The sequence below is a fragment of the Trichoderma gamsii genome (assembly GCF_001481775.2).
Source record: "Trichoderma gamsii strain T6085 chromosome Unknown Scaffold_38.2, whole genome shotgun sequence".
In the NCBI taxonomy this organism is placed as follows: Eukaryota; Fungi; Ascomycota; class Sordariomycetes; order Hypocreales; family Hypocreaceae; genus Trichoderma; species Trichoderma gamsii.
The window spans coordinates 184,771-203,791 of NW_020171375.1; the positions used below are offsets into that span (position 1 = coordinate 184,771).

General features: G+C 52.9%; 5 protein-coding genes across 5 annotated transcripts; 4 read left to right on the top strand and 1 right to left on the bottom strand.

Annotated features, from left to right (window-relative positions):
• Nucleotides 1-698: 698 nt before the first annotated feature.
• Nucleotides 699-1,157, top strand: TGAM01_v208714 (hypothetical protein; the record flags this gene model as incomplete). Its single annotated transcript, XM_018806475.2, has 1 exon — nucleotides 699-1,157. The coding sequence occupies one exon, from the start codon at nucleotides 699-701 to the stop codon at nucleotides 1,155-1,157; it is 459 nt and encodes a 152-aa protein (XP_018660302.2).
• Nucleotides 1,158-2,263: 1,106 nt separating this feature from the next.
• TGAM01_v208715 (hypothetical protein) lies at nucleotides 2,264-5,743 on the top strand (the record flags this gene model as incomplete). The annotated part of the gene is made up of 1 exon (XM_018806474.2): nucleotides 2,264-5,743. The coding sequence occupies one exon, from the start codon at nucleotides 2,264-2,266 to the stop codon at nucleotides 5,741-5,743; it is 3,480 nt and encodes a 1,159-aa protein (XP_018660301.2).
• Nucleotides 5,744-6,908: 1,165 nt separating this feature from the next.
• Nucleotides 6,909-10,346, top strand: TGAM01_v208716 (lon protease like, mitochondrial; the record flags this gene model as incomplete). The annotated part of the gene is made up of 2 exons (XM_018806473.1): nucleotides 6,909-10,088; nucleotides 10,176-10,346. 2 exons carry the CDS (start codon nucleotides 6,909-6,911, stop codon nucleotides 10,344-10,346), a joined length of 3,351 nt encoding a protein of 1,116 aa, XP_018660300.1.
• A 2,806-nt stretch (nucleotides 10,347-13,152) lies between these two features.
• On the bottom strand, nucleotides 13,153-14,711 carry TGAM01_v208717 (hypothetical protein; the record flags this gene model as incomplete). The annotated part of the gene is made up of 3 exons (XM_018806472.1): nucleotides 13,153-13,840; nucleotides 14,247-14,377; nucleotides 14,523-14,711. The coding sequence occupies 3 exons, from the start codon at nucleotides 14,709-14,711 to the stop codon at nucleotides 13,153-13,155; spliced, it is 1,008 nt and encodes a 335-aa protein (XP_018660299.1).
• A 758-nt stretch (nucleotides 14,712-15,469) lies between these two features.
• TGAM01_v208718 (serine/threonine protein kinase) lies at nucleotides 15,470-18,692 on the top strand (the record flags this gene model as incomplete). The annotated part of the gene is made up of 2 exons (XM_018806471.2): nucleotides 15,470-16,444; nucleotides 16,524-18,692. 2 exons carry the CDS (start codon nucleotides 15,470-15,472, stop codon nucleotides 18,690-18,692), a joined length of 3,144 nt encoding a protein of 1,047 aa, XP_018660298.2.
• Between the last annotated feature and the right edge of the window lie 329 nt (nucleotides 18,693-19,021).

The window sequence follows — 19,021 nt, forward strand, 5'->3', positions numbered from 1 at the left end:
CTGCTCAGGTGACCCGGCGGACGCTTTGCTCTGCCGGGATGCTGCACGCTGCACAGCAGTCGGACCCCCTGCCAAAAGACCCTGGACGGCCGAGCATGGAGCGGCCTCAGCTAAATTGAGCATTGCAAGTCTATAAATTGTTTTCTGCGTACTCGTACCGCGGCCACACGGCTAGTTCCTACTAATATCGAGTCCTGCCTCCAACCCCTGGCTTCTTCTCATCTTCTCGACGGCTGCTTCTCTCTTCTCTCGCTATACCGCATCCATCAGCTGCTTTCTTTCTGTCTGAAACATCTTTGTCGGCAGTTCCGCCTCTTTGTTCATGCCACTGCCCCGGTTCTTCTAGAAGAACCACCCCATCCTCCATACTCGCACTTATATATTGCCCACGAGTGCTCCCTCCGCCGCGCTTCTTCTTCTACCTGCTCAACTCTGCACCTGCACCTCGTGGCCCATTTCCCAATTCTCCACACGAGTACGATACTGTACTCCATATTATCACTACCTACTCCGTACTTTCAGCGCAAATACGAGTAGCAAACGACAAGACGCTTGGGGCCTAGCTGAAACTCCGCACCCCCTGGTTGACTCGAGTTCCATAACTTCTTCCAAAGACCTTCTATTCTCTCCCGACCATTCCGTGGTTCTACCTCGCCATATCACAACCTACTGAGCCCTAAGACTGCTATCAGCTTCCAATGGCACCTCCTAGCGACACATTCCACGACATCACAATGACTATCAGTCCTCCCTCCGACCACGACGGCTTCCGAGGGCGGACACGTGACCGCAATATTCCCAGCTCCAAGAGCTTGCGCCCAGATGAATCGAGCACACTGCGAGGGCGATCTCGTCGGCGCTCCATCTCTCCCTTCAGCCTGACCTCTCGAACCTCCTCTCCCTCGGTCAAGTCCTCCGCAAACCGCCTCATACTCCACAACCGTCTACGAGAGAAGCGCCGCGAGCACTGCCCTTCCAGAATCGCTTCGCCGGCCAGCCAAGACGTCTTTCAGTCGCAGCAGCGTATGAGGAGCCGAAGCCGAGGCCGCGGACCTCGTGTGGAGCAAGAACTCCATAGACACGTCGATCATCTGTCCAGGCTTCGAAACGAGGTGTTCCTGTCCGACGAGGAGACCGACCACAACAAGACTTGTTGACATGGGAAGACATTACTATGGCCACTCAACTCGGATGTGGCAAGTGGTTGTAATGCTGCGGCATACAATCTCAAAAGCAACGATATCTGTACGATGACCACCACGACGGGGATACGAAAAGGTGCTTTTTCTTTTCTTAATATTGGTGTTAATGAGGGCAACGCATTGGGATTATTATTCGAGAATGATCTTTCTGGATACTATCGGAGACTGGCATGTCCCGAAAATTGTTTTATTATCCTTGTTTATTCTTATTTTTGGCGCTGGCGAAGCTTACAATATGTCTTCTTTAAGCGGTTCATTAATAGCAGCGAGAGGCAGAGAGTCACCTCGTGGTGCAAGATTTTTGTAATTAATAGTCTGCAATTCAAGAATTTACCTATTTTTCTACATCTTTTCTTCGTCTGTGAACCTTTTGCTACCCCTGAATGCTTCTTGTGCGGCGATATTTCTCACATTTGGCACTATATCTCGTCAGTAGATCCATGCCATATCGGCTATTTGGACATTCCAAGACTTTGCTAGGCCAACTTCGTTCCTAGTATGAGAATTTAGTAGGCATCGCATACTACAGCTAGCGGTTTCGAGTACTCGTGCTACTCGGAGCGCTCAATGCAGTTATCAGATCATAAAAGTTTAGGTGGACCTTCTTATCTGTTATCGCTGCAGCCGGCCACAGCTGGCGACAGTTGGCCATAGCGGGTATTGCAGCGCAAAAACCATCGTACTACCGGTCCGGAGACCCACCCGGACCTCTGGTATCTTTTTCGATCAGACCATCGTTAAAAGTGCAAAGATGAAGCTGGCGCTGCCTTAACAACGACCTCTTTCCCACGCATCTCTGCCTCGGTCTGCAGAAGCTCTAGGCAAACACGCTGAATGCCATTGCGGGCTATGTCTTCTGCAGAATTACAATCCAACTCACCATCATTCCAGAGACGATTGGCCACCACAACACCCGCGGGCCCGCATCCAGCTCCTCCATTACTCGAGACGCAGCGTCCACGACCTGGCTGCCGCCCGAGGCATGCCAATTTTGACACTCGCCTTACTTTATATCACTTACTAGCAGGAAGTCTGCGACTCGGGGCTCCCTGCTAGGACCAATGCTCGAAAGAACGGCGGCGGCGAGTCTGGAATCATGCAACATCCAGCGTATCATTCCGAAGCCGAGCCGCTCGACGAAACGCTGTCGCCAGCTTCATACAGGCTTCTGGCAGCATGGAGCTTCCGCCATTGAGCTCTCCAGCATCTGGCCAGCGATAGGTCGGATTGGCGAACAGGAACAGACCGAAAATGCCAACCGCCCGCTACAGACTGGACTGGTTGCTTCAGTTTTTCTGCTGGACTTTCTATACCCGAGCGCTACATATTCTCTCCTGCGGCGACTGTATCCTGGCCTACCGCGACCTCAAGATTCAAGTCATACGGGGAGTAGTGCCAGACGAAGGCATTTCACCTCGTCTACGGCCACTGCTGAACACGGCTCGACTGATGCCTCAGCCCCGCCAGGAATAGAAGCTCTTTCTTCGGTGGGGAGCCGAGTATATCAGCGAGACGATGGAGCATCATTTGTGGCGAGAGATTCATATCAATATACCACTCACTCGAAGCCCGCCTCTTTGGGTGAAGCTTCGCAGCCTTCAGCCTCCTTAGCCCCACGTCATATACCTCGGCTGCAGTCGAATGCGGTGCTCCTGGAAGATTTGCTCTCACATCAAAGCGAGGAGCGCTATCACGACGTTTGGGACTTGTACTGCAGATTAGATGAACACCATCAATTGGACTTTCGCCGCGCCATGGTCTTGTATCTCTCAAAATCGCGCGGAATAGTCGCAATCGGGAGGGCTATCTCACTCTTTCGCCAAATTGATATTGCCGAGTGGGACGACGACCTCTTGGCCGCTGGAGTCCTGGCTTTCATGCGATCTGGCGACTTGGAGCATGCTATCGGTAGGCTCAAGGTTGGCCTGGAGCTGAAAGGCTTAGTTGGGGGGCTTGAGTACATCCTGGCTGATACCATTGCCAATGAAAAATGGTCTATGCTTATAGGCGTGTGGCTAGAATTCTACGCATCTCGCCTCAAGTTTGAACCAGCTAGCCAGCCTGAAGCCATTCGCTTAGAACGACTCGAACACGTGCCTGGCCTCGACAAGCTCTTCTTCTCGTTTGAGAATTATCTCTCGTCCGACGGTGCAAAGACGGTTCGCCCCATTAATATCTATGAGACGACAAGGCTGGGTCTCAATGCTCTGAGGCGAAAAATGGCAGAGCTAGCACTGGCACAACCCTGTCAACCGAGGCAAGCGACTGCTATCTTGTACATTTTTAATGACCACCGATTATACGAAGATTATTTGGTGCGCGTGCTGGACTGCTGGCATGGCAAATCTGAATTGAGATCCAACCTCACATGGTTATCCGAATTATATAGAACATACCGCAAGCTTCCAGACGCTCACCCGCCCATCGCTTTACTGCAGCACATGTTTGAATTGCATTACCCGTATGGGACTGCTACACTAGAGGAGATTTACCAAGACTGGCATCGTGCCTGGGGAGACTTGGACCAATGGGGATATGAAAAGTTTCTCAAGTACTACGCTGGGGTGGGTGATGTCCAAGCCGTTCAACAACTATGGGGGCGGTATGTGAGCAAATATCCCCGCGTGTTGAAGAAACCCAGGGCCTTCAGGAGTACCATGAACGCTTATGCGCAGATTGGCGACATTACCAAAGCGGAAGAGGAGCTTCGACTCATGACAGACCACCACGGAGTCAAGCCTGACCTTGATATCTGGAATACCTTGTTGAAATGCTATATGCGAGCGCAAGATTACAATCGAGCGGTGGCCTGCTTCGGCGAGATCTGCAAGATGTATCGACCCGATTCCTTCACGTATGCTCATATAATGGCCATGTCTGCCAAGAAGGGTGACCTAGAAGCCACTCTTGGCTTCTTCAATCAATCTCAAAAAAGTCGAGTCCCCGTATCGAAAGAGATGGCAATGGCCCTGGTCATGGCGTACTGTCGCAACGATCGATTGATGGAGGCCGAAAGGATTATCATGGAGCTGGCGGAACGAAACGCGACAAGCACTGCCATCTGGAACCAGCTGATTCATTTCAACGGCATGCAAGGTAGACTTAGCAAGTGCTACGAGCTGCTTCAGGCCATGAAATCGTTTGACCTCGCCTGGGACCATCAGACTCATGAAATTCTCCTCCAGGCTCTTGTGAGGGTAGATCAAGTGCAGCCTGCCTATCGCCTCTTGCGGACTGCCTACAAGGAGAAGCTGTTTCCAGTTGGTCCAGAACATTTCGCCGTTGTCATGGCTGGCGCTGTTCGTATTGGCGACCTTGGACTGGTTGATATTCTGGCTTCGCATCTTCTCAAGGCTGGCCAGTCAATGAACTTCAATGCCAAGGTAGCACTCGCAGAGGCTTCTTTCAAGCAGAGGCCGTCTTCTAGCCGAACGCGGCAGCTCGGAAAAGAATTTGTGGTTCATTTGCGCTCTCTGTTTATCCGCAATGCCAGAGGTGGAGAGGCTCATGCTGTTTCAACGCTTCCGAGCGATATCAGACACTTAAAGAAACAAACCAAGAGCATTGGCCGCGCCATCAAACTCTTGGTCGAGCTACGAGACTTTACGACAGCCGAAGAGGTCATCAGCTTGTACGGCGGAATGTTCCCAAAGTATAAAGGAAGCGAGCCGTTCCCCCCGGAAGTGATTTCCGCACTCATGCTGGGCTACTTTAAAGACAGGAAATTCCGCCAGGTACACGATATATGGAACCAGACTTGGAAGAGGGTCCTCGCTCGAGCGCGGCACCGCCAAGCAACGGGCATTTATCCCGTCCATGAATACGATGTCTCCAGACCAATAACAATCTTAGCCAAGACGCTTAGGGAAGAAAACAGCGGAAAGGAACTGCTCGAAGTCGTTCAACAGGTTACATCAGCTGGATTCAAGTTGACTCGGAGCAACTGGAATCTTGTGATACGTTATCTTGCCGAGATGGGCCAATGGGAGCCTGCCATGCGCTGGTGCGAGACCATGTTGATGCCGCGCTGGCGTGGATGGAGTCCCGGCAAAAGAAGTCTCCAGGAACGCCGCAATATGAGAAACACGCGCGTGCTCCAGGCCTCCAATGCGGCTGTCCTCAGTTTACAACAGCAGTGGCTGAAGCTGCGCAAGTTGGCCGCCTGGTCGGCTAGTGTTTCTGCCAAGCTGAGAGAGATTGAGAAACAATATCCCCGCCTGCACTACGCCTTTACGAATACTGACTTTGAACATGTTTCGGGGGCGTTGGACGGCAACCGGAAGGCAAGCCTAAAGAAGAGCGCTATGGACATGTTGAGACCGTTTTCGCATTCAGAGCTGAAGGGCATGAAGAAGGCGCTGGAGAGACAGCTTCGGGTACAGCAGAGCAAACGACTGAGACGACGAACGAGAAGCCCGCTGCGGACAGTGTCCAGCGAATTGAAGAGGCGAGTCCGGGGTGCGCGGAGGCATGCGGGTAGAGCGGAGAGAACGACTCATCAGTCGCCTACAAAGGATGACGGTGGTGAAAGAGACGAGTAAGGGAAAAGGCATAGACTAGCACCGGCTTGGATATTTCTGCGCCATTTGGAGGGCAGCGCGGAGAATCAGACATATAGGGTTATGGGTGTATCACACGACAATTTTGAACTGATAAACTTGGCATAGAACATTCTTTCTTTGGGCTGTACACTAGAGACGGGTATGAGATGGACTGTATGAATACTAGCAAAATATCACACGCATGAAATGATGAGCATTTATAGAAGGGTCTCTGTGGCATTGAGTTGTGTAATCGGAATAGACGTTTACATATCAATGGCGCTCGTGTGAGTATTTCCAAGCTTTTACTAGTTCCAATGAGAACGATGTGTCGCCCATTTCTTAGTGTTGCTGAATGTATAGATGGTAATGAAAGTTGATTACCCGGTACTCGATCGTCATCATTCAAGATTCTAACAACAAGACAAATAATTACGGCACAGCAATGATCATTAGAGCAATTGTCATGAAAATATAAGAGGGATTTATACCGGGTAGCCAACTCTCGGTCAACCATTGAGATTAATAATGTCGAATTGCGGATTTCTATGGATTATTAAGTCATGCCAATAGTGGACTCGCTGTGCCCCGCAGCCGGTAAAAGGTGCCGTTATCAAGCCAGAACTCTCCGGCTACAGGTCTCACGAGCTTCACTTCAACGCCAAATTCTCCAGCGTACAACAACCAAATAGTAGTAGACATGTAGACATAATCGAGATTTTTATAGCCAATTGATGCTCCCAGAGTCGACATCTACCATTCTCGTCTTGTCACAACCAGAGCTACCCCGCCAATTCCGACCGATTACTCCGGATTCCGCAGCACTGAAGCACCGCTCAGGCCCCCGCAGTTCAGCCGATGGAAGGTACTAGGCCCTCGAATTTTCGGCCATGTCGTAGCCAGGATGCCGCCTAGAGCTCTCTTGTATTATTAAATGCGGTAGCCCAAGCTCAACCACCTGTTGCTCCATCTTGGATTACTCAGTCACCCGCCCTCCGCCACAGGATACTCGGGCAATGCGCATGAATTGCTACTGAGAACAAGGACGAAGCAGGAGAATAACCGAGTGATTCTTCTCTTTGTCTGCCTCCCTTCAGCATCTTGTATTTCTAATAGCAAACTCCGAACTCCGACCAGCCGACACAGCTCGAACCAAGCCTCCGCCATGCTGCCCCGATCCCGAGCCTCTGGGCGCCTGATACTCGAACGCTCGGCGGCTTCACAATCAAACCGGGCGTTATCCGATTCTATACCCAGGGCATGGACCTTCAGCTCGGCTCTGCGGGCCACTCACATTGCCGGCCGTCGCTATCCCGGCCTGCGACCCCGGCTGGCGGGAGCATCATCCTTCTCCACAACCACGAGACTCGGCAAAGAGAAGGACAACAAGGACAAGGACAACTTCTTCAATTCTGCCGCTGAGCCCGCGAGGGAATCAGAAGATGCGAAAGCCAAGCTTGAGAAAGACGCCAAGGAGGACTCCAAGGCCACCACCGCCGACCCGGAATCGGTAGCATCAGCCGCCAAGAACGATGGCGGATCATCACAAGATGGAAAGCCTAGCGATGCGGCAGGAAGCGCTGCAGGTGCTGGATCTGGCGCAGGCAACGAGGGCTCTGGTGGTGAGGGTGGCGAGGGCGGAAAGCGAGGTCGCAGAGGTGCTGAAAGGGCGCTGTCGAAGCCCGTCATTCCAGAGGTGTACCCGCAAGTCCTGGCGATTCCTATTGCCCGGCGGCCGCTGTTCCCAGGCTTCTACAAAGCCATTACGATCAAGGATCCTAACGTCGCAACTGCAATCACGGAGTCTATCAAGCGTGGCCAGCCCTATGTGGGAGCTTTCCTCTTCAAGGATGAGAACGAGGACGAGGACATTATTCGAAATGTGAACGATGTGCATGACGTTGGTGTCTTTGCCCAAATCACCAGTGCCTTCCCCATCCATGGCCAGGAGGGTGCCCTGACAGCAATCCTGTACCCGCACCGAAGAATCAAGCTGTCTAGTCTTGTTCCACCCGGAACTCAAGATGCGGATAAGGCTGATTCCAAGTCAGAGACGGAGCCCGAGCCGATACCGCAAAAGACAGCCGAGGAGGAGGCCCAGGAGAAGAAAGGCGACGTGGTAACAAGCTTCGAAGAGAGCGCCGTGGAGAAGAAGCCGGAACAGGTGGCTGAGAAGTACGAGCCTACATCGTTCCTCAAGAGATACCCCGTCAGCCTGGTCAACGTGGAGAACCTGGTAGATGAGCCTTATGACCCCAAGAGCCCCGTTATTCGCGCCGTGACCAATGAAATTGTCAACGTCTTCAAGGAGGTCGCTACCATGAACAACCTCTTCCGAGACCAAATCTCCACCTTTTCAATGAGCCAATCTACTGGAAATGTCACCTCAGAACCTGCTAAACTGGCCGACTTTGCCGCTGCTGTCTCCTCCGGAGAGCAGAATGAGCTGCAAGAAGTCTTGGGCTGCATGAATATTGAAGAGAGAATGCAAAAGGCCTTGATCGTGCTCAAGAAGGAACTCATGAATGCCCAGCTCCAGTCCAAGATTACCAAGGATGTTGAGAGTAAAATCAGCAAGCGCCAGCGGGAATATTGGCTCATGGAGCAGATGAAGGGCATCCGTCGTGAGCTCGGCTTGGAATCAGACGGCAAAGACAAGCTTGTGGAGAAGTTTAAGGAAAAGGCTGCCAAGCTTGCCATGCCTGATCCTGTCCGCAAGGTCTTTGATGAGGAGATTAACAAGCTGGCCCACTTGGAGACGGCCGCCTCAGAATTTAATGTTACGAGGAACTACCTGGACTGGCTCACCCAGATCCCCTGGGGCCAGCGAAGCCCAGAGAACTTTGGTATTCCGAACGCCGTCAAAGTCCTCGACGAGGATCACTATGGTTTGCAAGATGTCAAGGATCGAATCTTGGAGTTCATTGCTGTGGGTAAGCTGCGTGGCTCGGTTGAGGGCAAGATTCTTTGCTTTGTCGGCCCTCCTGGTGTCGGCAAGACGAGTATCGGAAAGTCCATCGCCAGAGCTCTTAACCGAGAGTACTACCGCTTCAGCGTTGGAGGTCTTACCGATGTTGCAGAAATCAAGGGCCACCGAAGAACATATGTCGGTGCTCTTCCCGGTAGAATCATCCAGGCTTTGAAGAAGTGCCAGACCGAGAACCCTCTCATTTTGATTGATGAGATTGATAAGATTGGCCGGGGCTACCAGGGAGATCCCTCCTCGGCCCTGCTGGAACTTTTGGATCCTGAACAAAACAGCTCCTTCTTGGATCACTACATGGATGTCCCCGTCGATCTGTCAAAGGTCCTATTCGTTTGCACAGCCAATATGACAGACACCATTCCCAGACCTCTTCTGGACCGTATGGAGCTCATCACTCTGTCCGGATATGTCGCGGATGAGAAGAAGGCCATCGCCAACCGCTATCTTGCGCCAGCTGCCAAGGAGGCAGCCGGTCTGAAAGACGCTGATGTCCAGCTCACCGACGAGGCCATCGACGAGCTTATCAAGGCCTACTGCCGAGAATCAGGTGTGCGAAACCTGAAGAAGCAGATTGAAAAGGTCTACCGCAAATCAGCGCTGAAAATCGTCCAAGAGCTTGGAGAGGAAGTCCTACCCGAAGAAAAGGCTCTGACAGACGAAGGCAAGGCCGCTGCGGAAAAGGCCAAGCAGTCTGCTGCGGAGGCTGAGGGCAATGAGAAGAAGGCCGCCACCGAGGCTAGTGAGGACGAGACTACAGAAAAGCCACGAAAAGCGTTACAAGTACCAGACAGTGTCCATGTTAGCATCGGAAAGGACAACCTGACCGACTATATCGGACCCCCAATTTTCACATCTGACCGCTTGTACGACGTGAGCCCGCCTGGTGTCTCCATGGGCCTGGCCTGGACACAGATGGGCGGCGCTGCCATGTACATTGAGTCCATCCTTCAAGCACCTCTCCGACCGAGCTCACGACCCGGCCTAGAAATCACGGGTAACCTCAAGAACGTCATGAAGGAGTCAACTACAATTGCCTACTCGTTCGCCAAGTCATTCGTGGTCAACAAGTTCCCCGAAAACCACTTCTTCGACAAGGCTAAGATGCACCTTCACGTTCCCGATGGTGCTGTTTCCAAGGACGGTCCCTCTGCTGGTATCACCATGACCACTTCGCTGCTGTCTCTGGCACTGGACGAGCCGGTCAACCCCACCGTGGCAATGACTGGTGAGATTACGCTGACCGGCAAGGTCCTCCGCATTGGTGGACTGCGGGAGAAGACTGTGGCGGCCAGGAGAGCGGGATGCAAGACTATCATCTTCCCCAAGGATAACATGTCAGACTGGCTGGAACTTCCTCAGGTATGTTTTTCTTCTTCATCTCACACATCCTTCCTTTCTTTAACCGCCTTGAACTTGTGCTAACAATGTATTCTCACTCATATATAGACCATCAAAGAAGGCATTGAAGGCCACGCTGTAAGCTGGTACTCTGAGGTCTTTGACCTGGTTTTCCCCAACCTGGACCGCCAAAAGGCCAACACTTGCAAGATTTGCGAGTGGAAGGCTGAGCAGAAGAAGAAGAAGGACGATTCTGAAAGCAAGGAGGACGATGATTAAATACACACTGACATGGCATATCTTGGAAAGCATACGAGAGCACGAGGCCATCATCTCACTTCGCAGAGGAGAGAAGAATATTGAAGAAACTCCCGTTCCTCTCTCTGGATAAGCTTTATCATCCCTATTCCCTCAACTACAACAACACGTCACAGGCACACATTGTCATATGATTCATATGATGACACGAGAGGAGAACAAGCCAGGCATTTTCCAACTTATCCTTGTTTGATTTTCGAGCAGAGCAAGGACTGGGAAACAATGACTTGGCGGACAGATATCACTCCCATTCATTTTGTAAAAACACAAAAATCAATTTGGCCATTCTTTTTGTTTAATCTTGTCAGGGGGAGAGACCAAACAACGAAAGAAAGGGGAATTGGCATTCATGTATATTAGATCCAAATTCAGTCGGCGAGGGCAGGCAGGCGAGGAAATGTAGAATATTTCGGGGCGCTTAGACGCGGCAAAATCTCCAATTCATAGAAGCAAGGGCAGGGAAGGAAATTCAAGTCTAGGTATATAGTATATCGACGCATAGCACAATGAAGAAAAAAAAACAGGTTTCATCATCTAGTCTTGAAGCCGAGTTATGTGTGTCATGGCTGTAAATCCCATGTGACATGACGTGGTGTAGTGAAGGAGAGTTGATCACTTTGTTTGTTGTTCGGTCAAGGCCTTGGCGGTAAAATAAGCTGACATCACTTTTAGCAGGTATTGCAGAGATAGCTCCAGTTTACAAGTCTAGAGGAAGACAAATGTTGGTCATTCACAGCGCGGCAGTAAACAACATCACTTTCGGTGTCTACCAAGGCGACTGGAGTTGATGTGGCAGCGCCTTCACGGGTATCTCCGGTTGCACAAACTGTGCCTTGTGCAAAAACAAGTCATGTTCCGTGTCAATGCCTTACGGTTCGCGGCCAGCGCTACAAAGCTTTTTCCCCCGAGCCAAGCCAGGCCGTTGTGGGCGGCCATCTTTATGCTGTCCCATCTGAAACGGCGCGCGTGGGGTTGAAAGTGAAAGCTCCGATCTGGCGTTGCGGGACGGTGGTGCGGGACGGGCCTAGGCTAGAATTGGGCGTCCGAGCCTATCAGGTTGACTGTGAATATTCGTGACCATTGGTTGATGGCGAGCAGTGATTCTCTAATATGTATGTACTGTAACGGTTCCTGGTATTTAGCAGCAGTAGTAGCATTACGACTTTAACGGTTCGGTCTTGTTTACGGCTAGAGTTTCCTCTCAGGAGAAAAGACGTTTGAAGCACTGATGCAAGGGGAATGTGCGTAAAGTGATGCATCACTCGGCCGTTGCTGATCCGGTTGATGCTCAGCCCAACCAACAACCCCGCGGCTGTGCCCAAGCTAAGTGCTAAACCATGAAGCCATGGCCAGAACTGGCACTCTATCCAAGGCGACTAAGTTGATGCGAGAAAGGCGAGCAGACGGACGAGGCATGTGCATTGCGCGAGCTGCATGCGGGAGGGCACGCTTGGGCGATTGTTGCGAGCGCGGCCTGTATGACTGGCGGTATCATGATGAGCGCATGTAAGTCTAGCGATGGCAGCCTCATCTGCTGTCCAGTTGGCCCGGCTAGCAATGCAGTCATGCCTGACCCCACACTAGACCTGGGCAGAGGTCCAGAGCATGCGCCTTTATCTGCGCACCAGCAGTCGGGGAAGCGATGATGATGAGATTTGCGGCTGCTGGACAAGAAGAAAAACAAGGAACGCTGGGCATCGTACTGGACAATCCGTCCGTCGCCCACGACTTCTCCGTAATGGCCCAGGCGCATTCAAGAGCTGCTGCCAGCATGACGTGCGTACGCAGGCCAGATCATCTCGGAACGGGGGCCCGGGCTTGGGGGGCTGACAGATGAGTCTGCGGATGCATTTCGTCTACGACCGGTAGGGATGAGAGATAGGGGCAGCAATTTGCAATTTGCAATTTTCCCGTCGAGCGATGGTAGCCTTTTCGTATATGTAATTTGTACTTGGCAATTTGTCGTTGTAATTCCGAGTAGGTACCTAGTAGTAATACCACATTTTGCTCGTCCAATAGTGTATGACGCTCAGCAGTAGATATCATGTTGGTGATGTCGCTGTTGCTTGGCCCATTGGGCTCTGGCTACCAACCCACTCGATTCGCGAACGGACTCATCGTGCCAGCTTCGTGGTAGCGATCATTATATGATGGATACCTGACTTGGAATATGGCCCAACCTTGTGATGGCCCGTACTGTAGCCCAAATCCAGTGTTCTTGAAATTATCCTCCCAAGGATTCCGGAAAGGCCGAGTCCTGGCGGATGGCTACTAGGTCCAAACAGTGGTATGTGACTAGGGCAGTAAGATTCTAAAGAACCATGGCCTGAAAGTGATGATTCTGCTCAGTGGCAGCACAAGTACCAGCATGTACCAGCTGCCCTGACAGATTGGCCGTCCGAGTACCGAAGCGATTGATTAAGCGTCCATGTACGATGCGGCATAGTCCGATCTACGTAGCCTGCTGGCAGAGACCTGGACCCTGCGGACTGGAGCCTGTGTCAGACCTACCATCACTAGCATGGCCTTCCCACAGTACCTGTTGTACATTGACAGCGAACCTACAGTAGCACGACAACGCTGCTAGACTCGTATTCTCGTCAGGTTCTCCGAGGCCTAGTTCGCTGCCCAACTGCCACCACCCGGTTCGTGGCTGGCCCGACGTCCAAGCTGTCGGTGCAACGACGCCAGCAAAAAAAAAAACAGACAACCTGGCAGCCAAGCTAGGAGCCCATGATGGCACTATTGCTGATCGCATGCCCGGCTGCTAGCGAGCAGGACTTGAGTCGAGTGGTAATGCTGGTCTGGCACTGGTGCTCGGTATGAGACCTACCACCGGCAAGGCGTCGTTGCCATGGCAATCGCAGCAGCTTCGGTCGCTTCCCATCACGGCTCTGCTCTCCGTCAGTAGGGCTCGACAAATAGAGTAAGCGGGCGGAGCTGGCCAGGTCGTTGGCGAATTGGCGGTCACCAAGGCGAGCAGATGAGCAGCGCGGTCGATGGGGCAACGCCTTTGTTTATGGTCCGGATTGACATTGACTGCGGCCCTGGCCCGGAGAGCTGCGAGATGCGCGGGTTGGGTACAGATTGCTGGCAGGATTGGCGGCAGAGAAGGACTTAATGAGTCGAGGTTGAGCATCATGAATGACCTAAAAGACATGAATGGGTCAATGGCTTCTGCCACATGCGAGGAACGCGAAAACAGCCCATCACAGGTGCAGGCCCCGCTGTGACAGTGGCTGCGGCCCTGCTGTTGGCGCGTCATGCCACCGCCCATTGCCCGTTTGGAGCAGCGGGAGGGTGCCATCCAGCGCTGTGGCCGCCCATTGCAGCGACGATTGGCAGCCCGAGGTCCACTGAGAGCAGCCGGCGCACCCTGGATTTTCTGGCCAGCGGGCGAATGCTGTAGCCACAAGCCAAAGGAGGGGTCCAGCGGCGCCCAACCCGCAGTCCGGCTGCAAAGTTGACAGCGCTAAGCAGCAGCTAGCAAGGGCGACGGTGCTAGTCTAGCTTGCCGTCTGGTGCGATGGAGCACGAGCAGCAACCGCAACCGCAGCCCGCTAGCGGCAGGCGACTATGGCGGGCTTTCGGGCACGACTCCAGCGGCAAGCCTAGCCGCTAACGAGCTGTTCAGTCCATCGAGGCTTTGAATCGACCTGTTCCGTTCCGCTGCCTTGGGCTTACAGCGTGGTTGATGCTGCTACTGCAGGATGTGTCTGTCAGGCCCAGGCCCCAGAGGCTGCTTCTGGATGCTTGGGATCAACAGCAGTACACAGGTACAGGTACCGGTACAGATACAGGTACGAGCAGAAGTGGCTGTCTGTCCTCTGTCTGGAGCTGCTGGGATTCGATCCCACGTACCTACTTACTGTACAGGCGAGCACCAGGTAGGCCTTTTGCACCAGACCGGGAGCTTCTGGAGCCAGAGCCAGAGCCAGGAGTCTGGGTTCTTGTTCTTGTACCGAGTACGACGGGGTACGCTGCCCCTCTGGCTGGGAACGACGGGTACCCACGACGTGGTGGCCGCACAAGGCTGGTCACGACCCCAGAAATAGCCCGCGTCCCATTTTCCAGGGTTCAATCTGCATGTACCTGCTGGTACTGCCTACCTCTGCCTCTACCTCTGCCTCCATGTACTGGACTGTACTCCGGATATCTCGTCTCGTCGTTGTTCATCTCCAGATCAACCCGGCTTCGACTCTTTTCGTCGCTCTCGCCAACCTCCTCCGTGTCTCTCAGGCCGCTCCACCTTCTTCTGCCTCCCCTTGCCGCGAGCGCTGCCTCCTTTTTTCCCTTTCCATCTTCTGCCCATTTCCCCTTGTCCATCGTGGGGGAGCCGAAGCCTTTTATTTGTGCCTCGTCGCCCACATTTTGCCTCGCCCCTCGAAGCGGCTCTTTTACACAGCAGCAAACAAACTCCGTCCATCCATCCCTCCCGCCTTGCCCCTCGTCCTGGCCTCGCCTCGCCTCACCTGCTCTCACCGCGCATCGTCCGCCAAGCTGCCGTTGTTACTGGACAAGCAACTGGGCTGGCCAGCCACTCACAACGCCCGGCCTCGTCTCGTCGTCTGCCTGCGGTTCGCCATCCACTCACCGGCCGCCTTGTCGTCTCCCTGCGTGCGTCCTCCGCGTCGATCACAGACAATCCGCCTCTTGTTCTTGACTCATACGCAGTCAAAAAAAACCCTGGCAGCCCCCCCGTGATCTATTCGAGCTCGTACAGGCTTCTCTTCTCCAGCAGCTTTCCGCCCTGCTGATCCCTGGCGAAGCTATCTGTTCGGTCAATCGGCATATATAGCAACGGCCTGCCTGCTTAGCTTCCATAAAAGCTCAAGCACCCCTCCTTGTCGCAGCTTCAGCCTCACGACAGGCTGTCATCGCTCGATAATAAAGCCGTTTTCTGACATCTCACTGGTTAAAAAGACATACATTTAAGGAGCGACAGAATCTGACCATTTACTGTACCATCGCGCACCATCTATTAGGTACTGCCTACTTATATAGTGGGTACTTGATGCTCGCAGCCGCACACCGCATATCGACAAGTACCTTGTATAACATCGGGATCGAGCCGGTTGCTCAGCATGTCTCTCCCAGATGGCCGTCCATGCACGTCGCCGTCGCTTCTGCACCCTCAGTCGCAGCCGCAGTCGCCGCTACCCGTCAAGCAGGGCTTTTTGCGCAAGCTCCTGGCCCGCTCAGCAAGCACAAGAAGCACAAAGTCGTCGGCTTCGTCTGTTTCCGCCGACCAGCGACTTGCCCCCGAGCCCATCTCCAGCCCCGGCCTGATCAAGCGCATGTCAAAACGAGTCGTGCCTGGCCTGCCTCGAACCCAGACATTCAAGCGCCAGCTGTCGGAAGATAGAAAACATCTGGCTCCTGTAGAGCCCTCAGCAGAGGAGCGAAGGGCGGCGTCCGTCGACAGGCGGGCTCACTATCCACGCAAACCCAGCGGGCGAGTCTCAAAAACTCACGTCGACCCTCACTCCAGTGCGCCGAGCTTCTTCGGCGAGCTTCTGCACGAAACTACTTCAAACTATGCACAGTCGCTTCCCATCGACCTCGCTGAGTTCGAGGCGGCGGATGCGTCGTCCGACATTCCGCATGCCGAAACGGATGATTCAGATATCGACGGCCATGAAGATGACGATGCCGATGACGAATACGCCACACAAGACGCGGCGTCTATTGCCGATACTTGCTCCATGACCACGTCGCAGTACGAAGCAATGATTCTTGACAAGTTAGAGCGGGAGTGGATTCTCAACCTGAGCATGCACTTTAGAGACCGTTCAAAACGAGAAAAGTTCTTTGTGACATATCGTGAGGAAGAACATATTTGGCGCCGCGTCACCATCTCATTGGATTATCGTGATGCGCCAGAAAATTCTCTAGAGTGGGATCTCAGCCGCACTAAATATCAAAGGGATAAGAGCACCAAGATATACGAGGCTATCCGCGACAGTCTGCAGGATATCCAATTTTACGACTCAGTGACCAACCTGAAGCTCGAAACTACTGACGGAAGACTGCATGTCCACGTAGTCGAGGACGGTAATGTAAGTGACTTACCCCCACGTCATCTATTGGGACCCATGGCCGTTTTCAATGGCAGACTAATAACGATTCACCCTCAAGGAAATCATTCATTACCCCACCGTCAGCCAGATTCGGCACTTAGGGTGTAAAAGAGTCAAAGAGCGAGACATTGTTTTCGATTCCCACATGTCTGGCTTTGTTTACAAAGTCAGCGTGATGGGCAAGATGCTGATCAAGAAGGAGATTCCCAGCCCCGATACCGTCGAAGAATTCCTCTACGAGGTCAATGCTTTGAGCGGCCTGCGCTTTTCAAAGCACGTTATTGACTTTTACGGAGTTGTAGTCGACGATGATGATGAGCAGGTCAAGGGCCTTCTCATCAGCTTCGCTGGCCAGGGCGCCTTGATCGACATCATCTTTGAGAATTGCAAGGAAAACAACATTGGTCTTCCTTGGAGTACAAGAGAGAAGTGGGCAAGACAGATCGTCCAGGGACTGGCTGATGTCCACGAATCCGGATTCGTCCAGGGAGATTTCACCCTATCGAATATCGTCATCGACGATGCTGGCGATGCCAAAATCATCGACATCAATCGACGAGGCTGTCCCGTGGGATGGGAGCCTCCGGAGGCGACGGCCCTCATCGAGTCTAACCAGAGACTATCGATGTATATCGGGGTCAAGTCGGATCTGTATCAGCTCGGCATGGTGCTCTGGGGGCTTGCAATGCTTGAGGACGAGCCTGAGACGCAGGGTCGGCCGCTCATCCTGGGGCCAGAGATTAACGTACCGGATTGGTATCGACAAATGACAGAAATTTGCCTCAGCGATGACCCACGCATGAGGTTGCAAGCCTCGTCACTGCTGCGTATGTTTCCACGAGCCGTCCCGGACGACGAGCACAGCGACGCACTGCGCTCGGATCACGATCCAGTGCGCGTGGATAATGGTGCCGTGAACAACGAGTACCTTTCTGATGGCTACGACGTCGAGTCCCACTCCGCAATGAGGACGGCTGACCTTGACGAGGAACTGGCCTATCCAAGCTCAACATATCTGCATAGCGGGCCTCTTCCTTACGACCAGTACTATACGAGTCGGGGCAGGTCACCACCAAGCCCACTGCCTAGCGATATGGGCGGCGGTGAGGTGGCATACAAATCCGCCTGGGCGGCAAACAAGAACATTGCTCCCTCTTACAGCGACAGCGGGGATAGCTATGTGATTCCGGACAGTGAATATGACGTACGGCGACAGCCAACTCCGACGCCGTCGGCTGAGAGATTCCTGAACATTAGCGATCGACGTTCAAGGCCCCTGAACCAGCTCAGTACATATGAAAGCACAGAGTACTTTACAGCCACTGATGATGCAGCTTCCAGGTCCGGGCATGGACTATCCGTTCCAATGGCACCCGAATCAAGCTGGGGAGGGTCAGCCGCCAATGATGTGTTTGAAGACGCAGACGCTACGCTGGAACCAAGGGACGCGGATGAAGAGAATTATTTCGCCAATACAATCCCCGCTGTGATTGTTACCGAGTCACCTGTTAGCGCAGTAGCTCGGCCAAGGAGCATTGTGTCTCTGGATGAGATGCTTGAGAGGGAAATTGACGGAGAAGAAGATGCTGGCAGGCAAGACTCTGCTATTGACATCGACTTTGAAGCTCAAGAAGCGACCATTATCCCGGATGTCAACATCGAAGCGCCTCGGCTAAGCCCGAGACTCAAGCTTTCGAAAAACACAGCCAATATCAAAGTTAAGCGGCTTAGAAAAGCCTCACCCAGGTCACCTTCGTCTCACGCAACACGCCAACAGACGGATGCAGCTGATACACTCATTTCAACAGACGCGACCGCGAGCTCCAGGGTGGACGACGGGGCAGGACTTCGGGTAACGACGCCTGAAACCGAGTCGGAACCTGATTATATCGCCTCGCGCTCGCCGGGCTTCAAGTCGCCTGATCCCCGGCAAAGCTACAACGCTAGCGGTGCGCAGAGAGCCGGGCAGCTTCTTAATGCAGGCGGTACGAGTGAACGCTGGGTCTCGCCAAGCGAGGAGACGTTGGGCCAAACTGAACCAACCGGCGGATTCACGTATCCCAGACACGGAACTATTCCCGTGTCACTGACGGGGATTGGAGCAGCCCACCTGGAGCTTGAAGGAGATTTGTTGCAGGAGAAGGGACTCATCGATGATGAGTTTCAATTAATGACACGACCCGAAGCGGCAACGCCGCTCATGATTACGACAGATGCGCAGACATGAACAACCAGACACACACATATATACACACAGATCTCATTGGCATACAGCGATAGCCTGCTCTTTGTTTGACTTTACTGCCTTACTTTTCACTTTCATTATTTTTTTTTCGCATCTTCTCATCACTGTCTCTCTCTCTCTCTCTCTCTCTTTTTTTTTTTTTCTTTGATCTCATTTGAAATATTGTTGGCATTATGCTTTCTTGCGACTCTCCTTGTGTAAAGTAGATATAACTGCGCAGGCAACTGACCTGGCTTCTTTTTCTTTTTACGATTTTTGGTTATGAGTATTTATGGATATCACGGCATTGGAAATGACATGGGCCAGCAAGA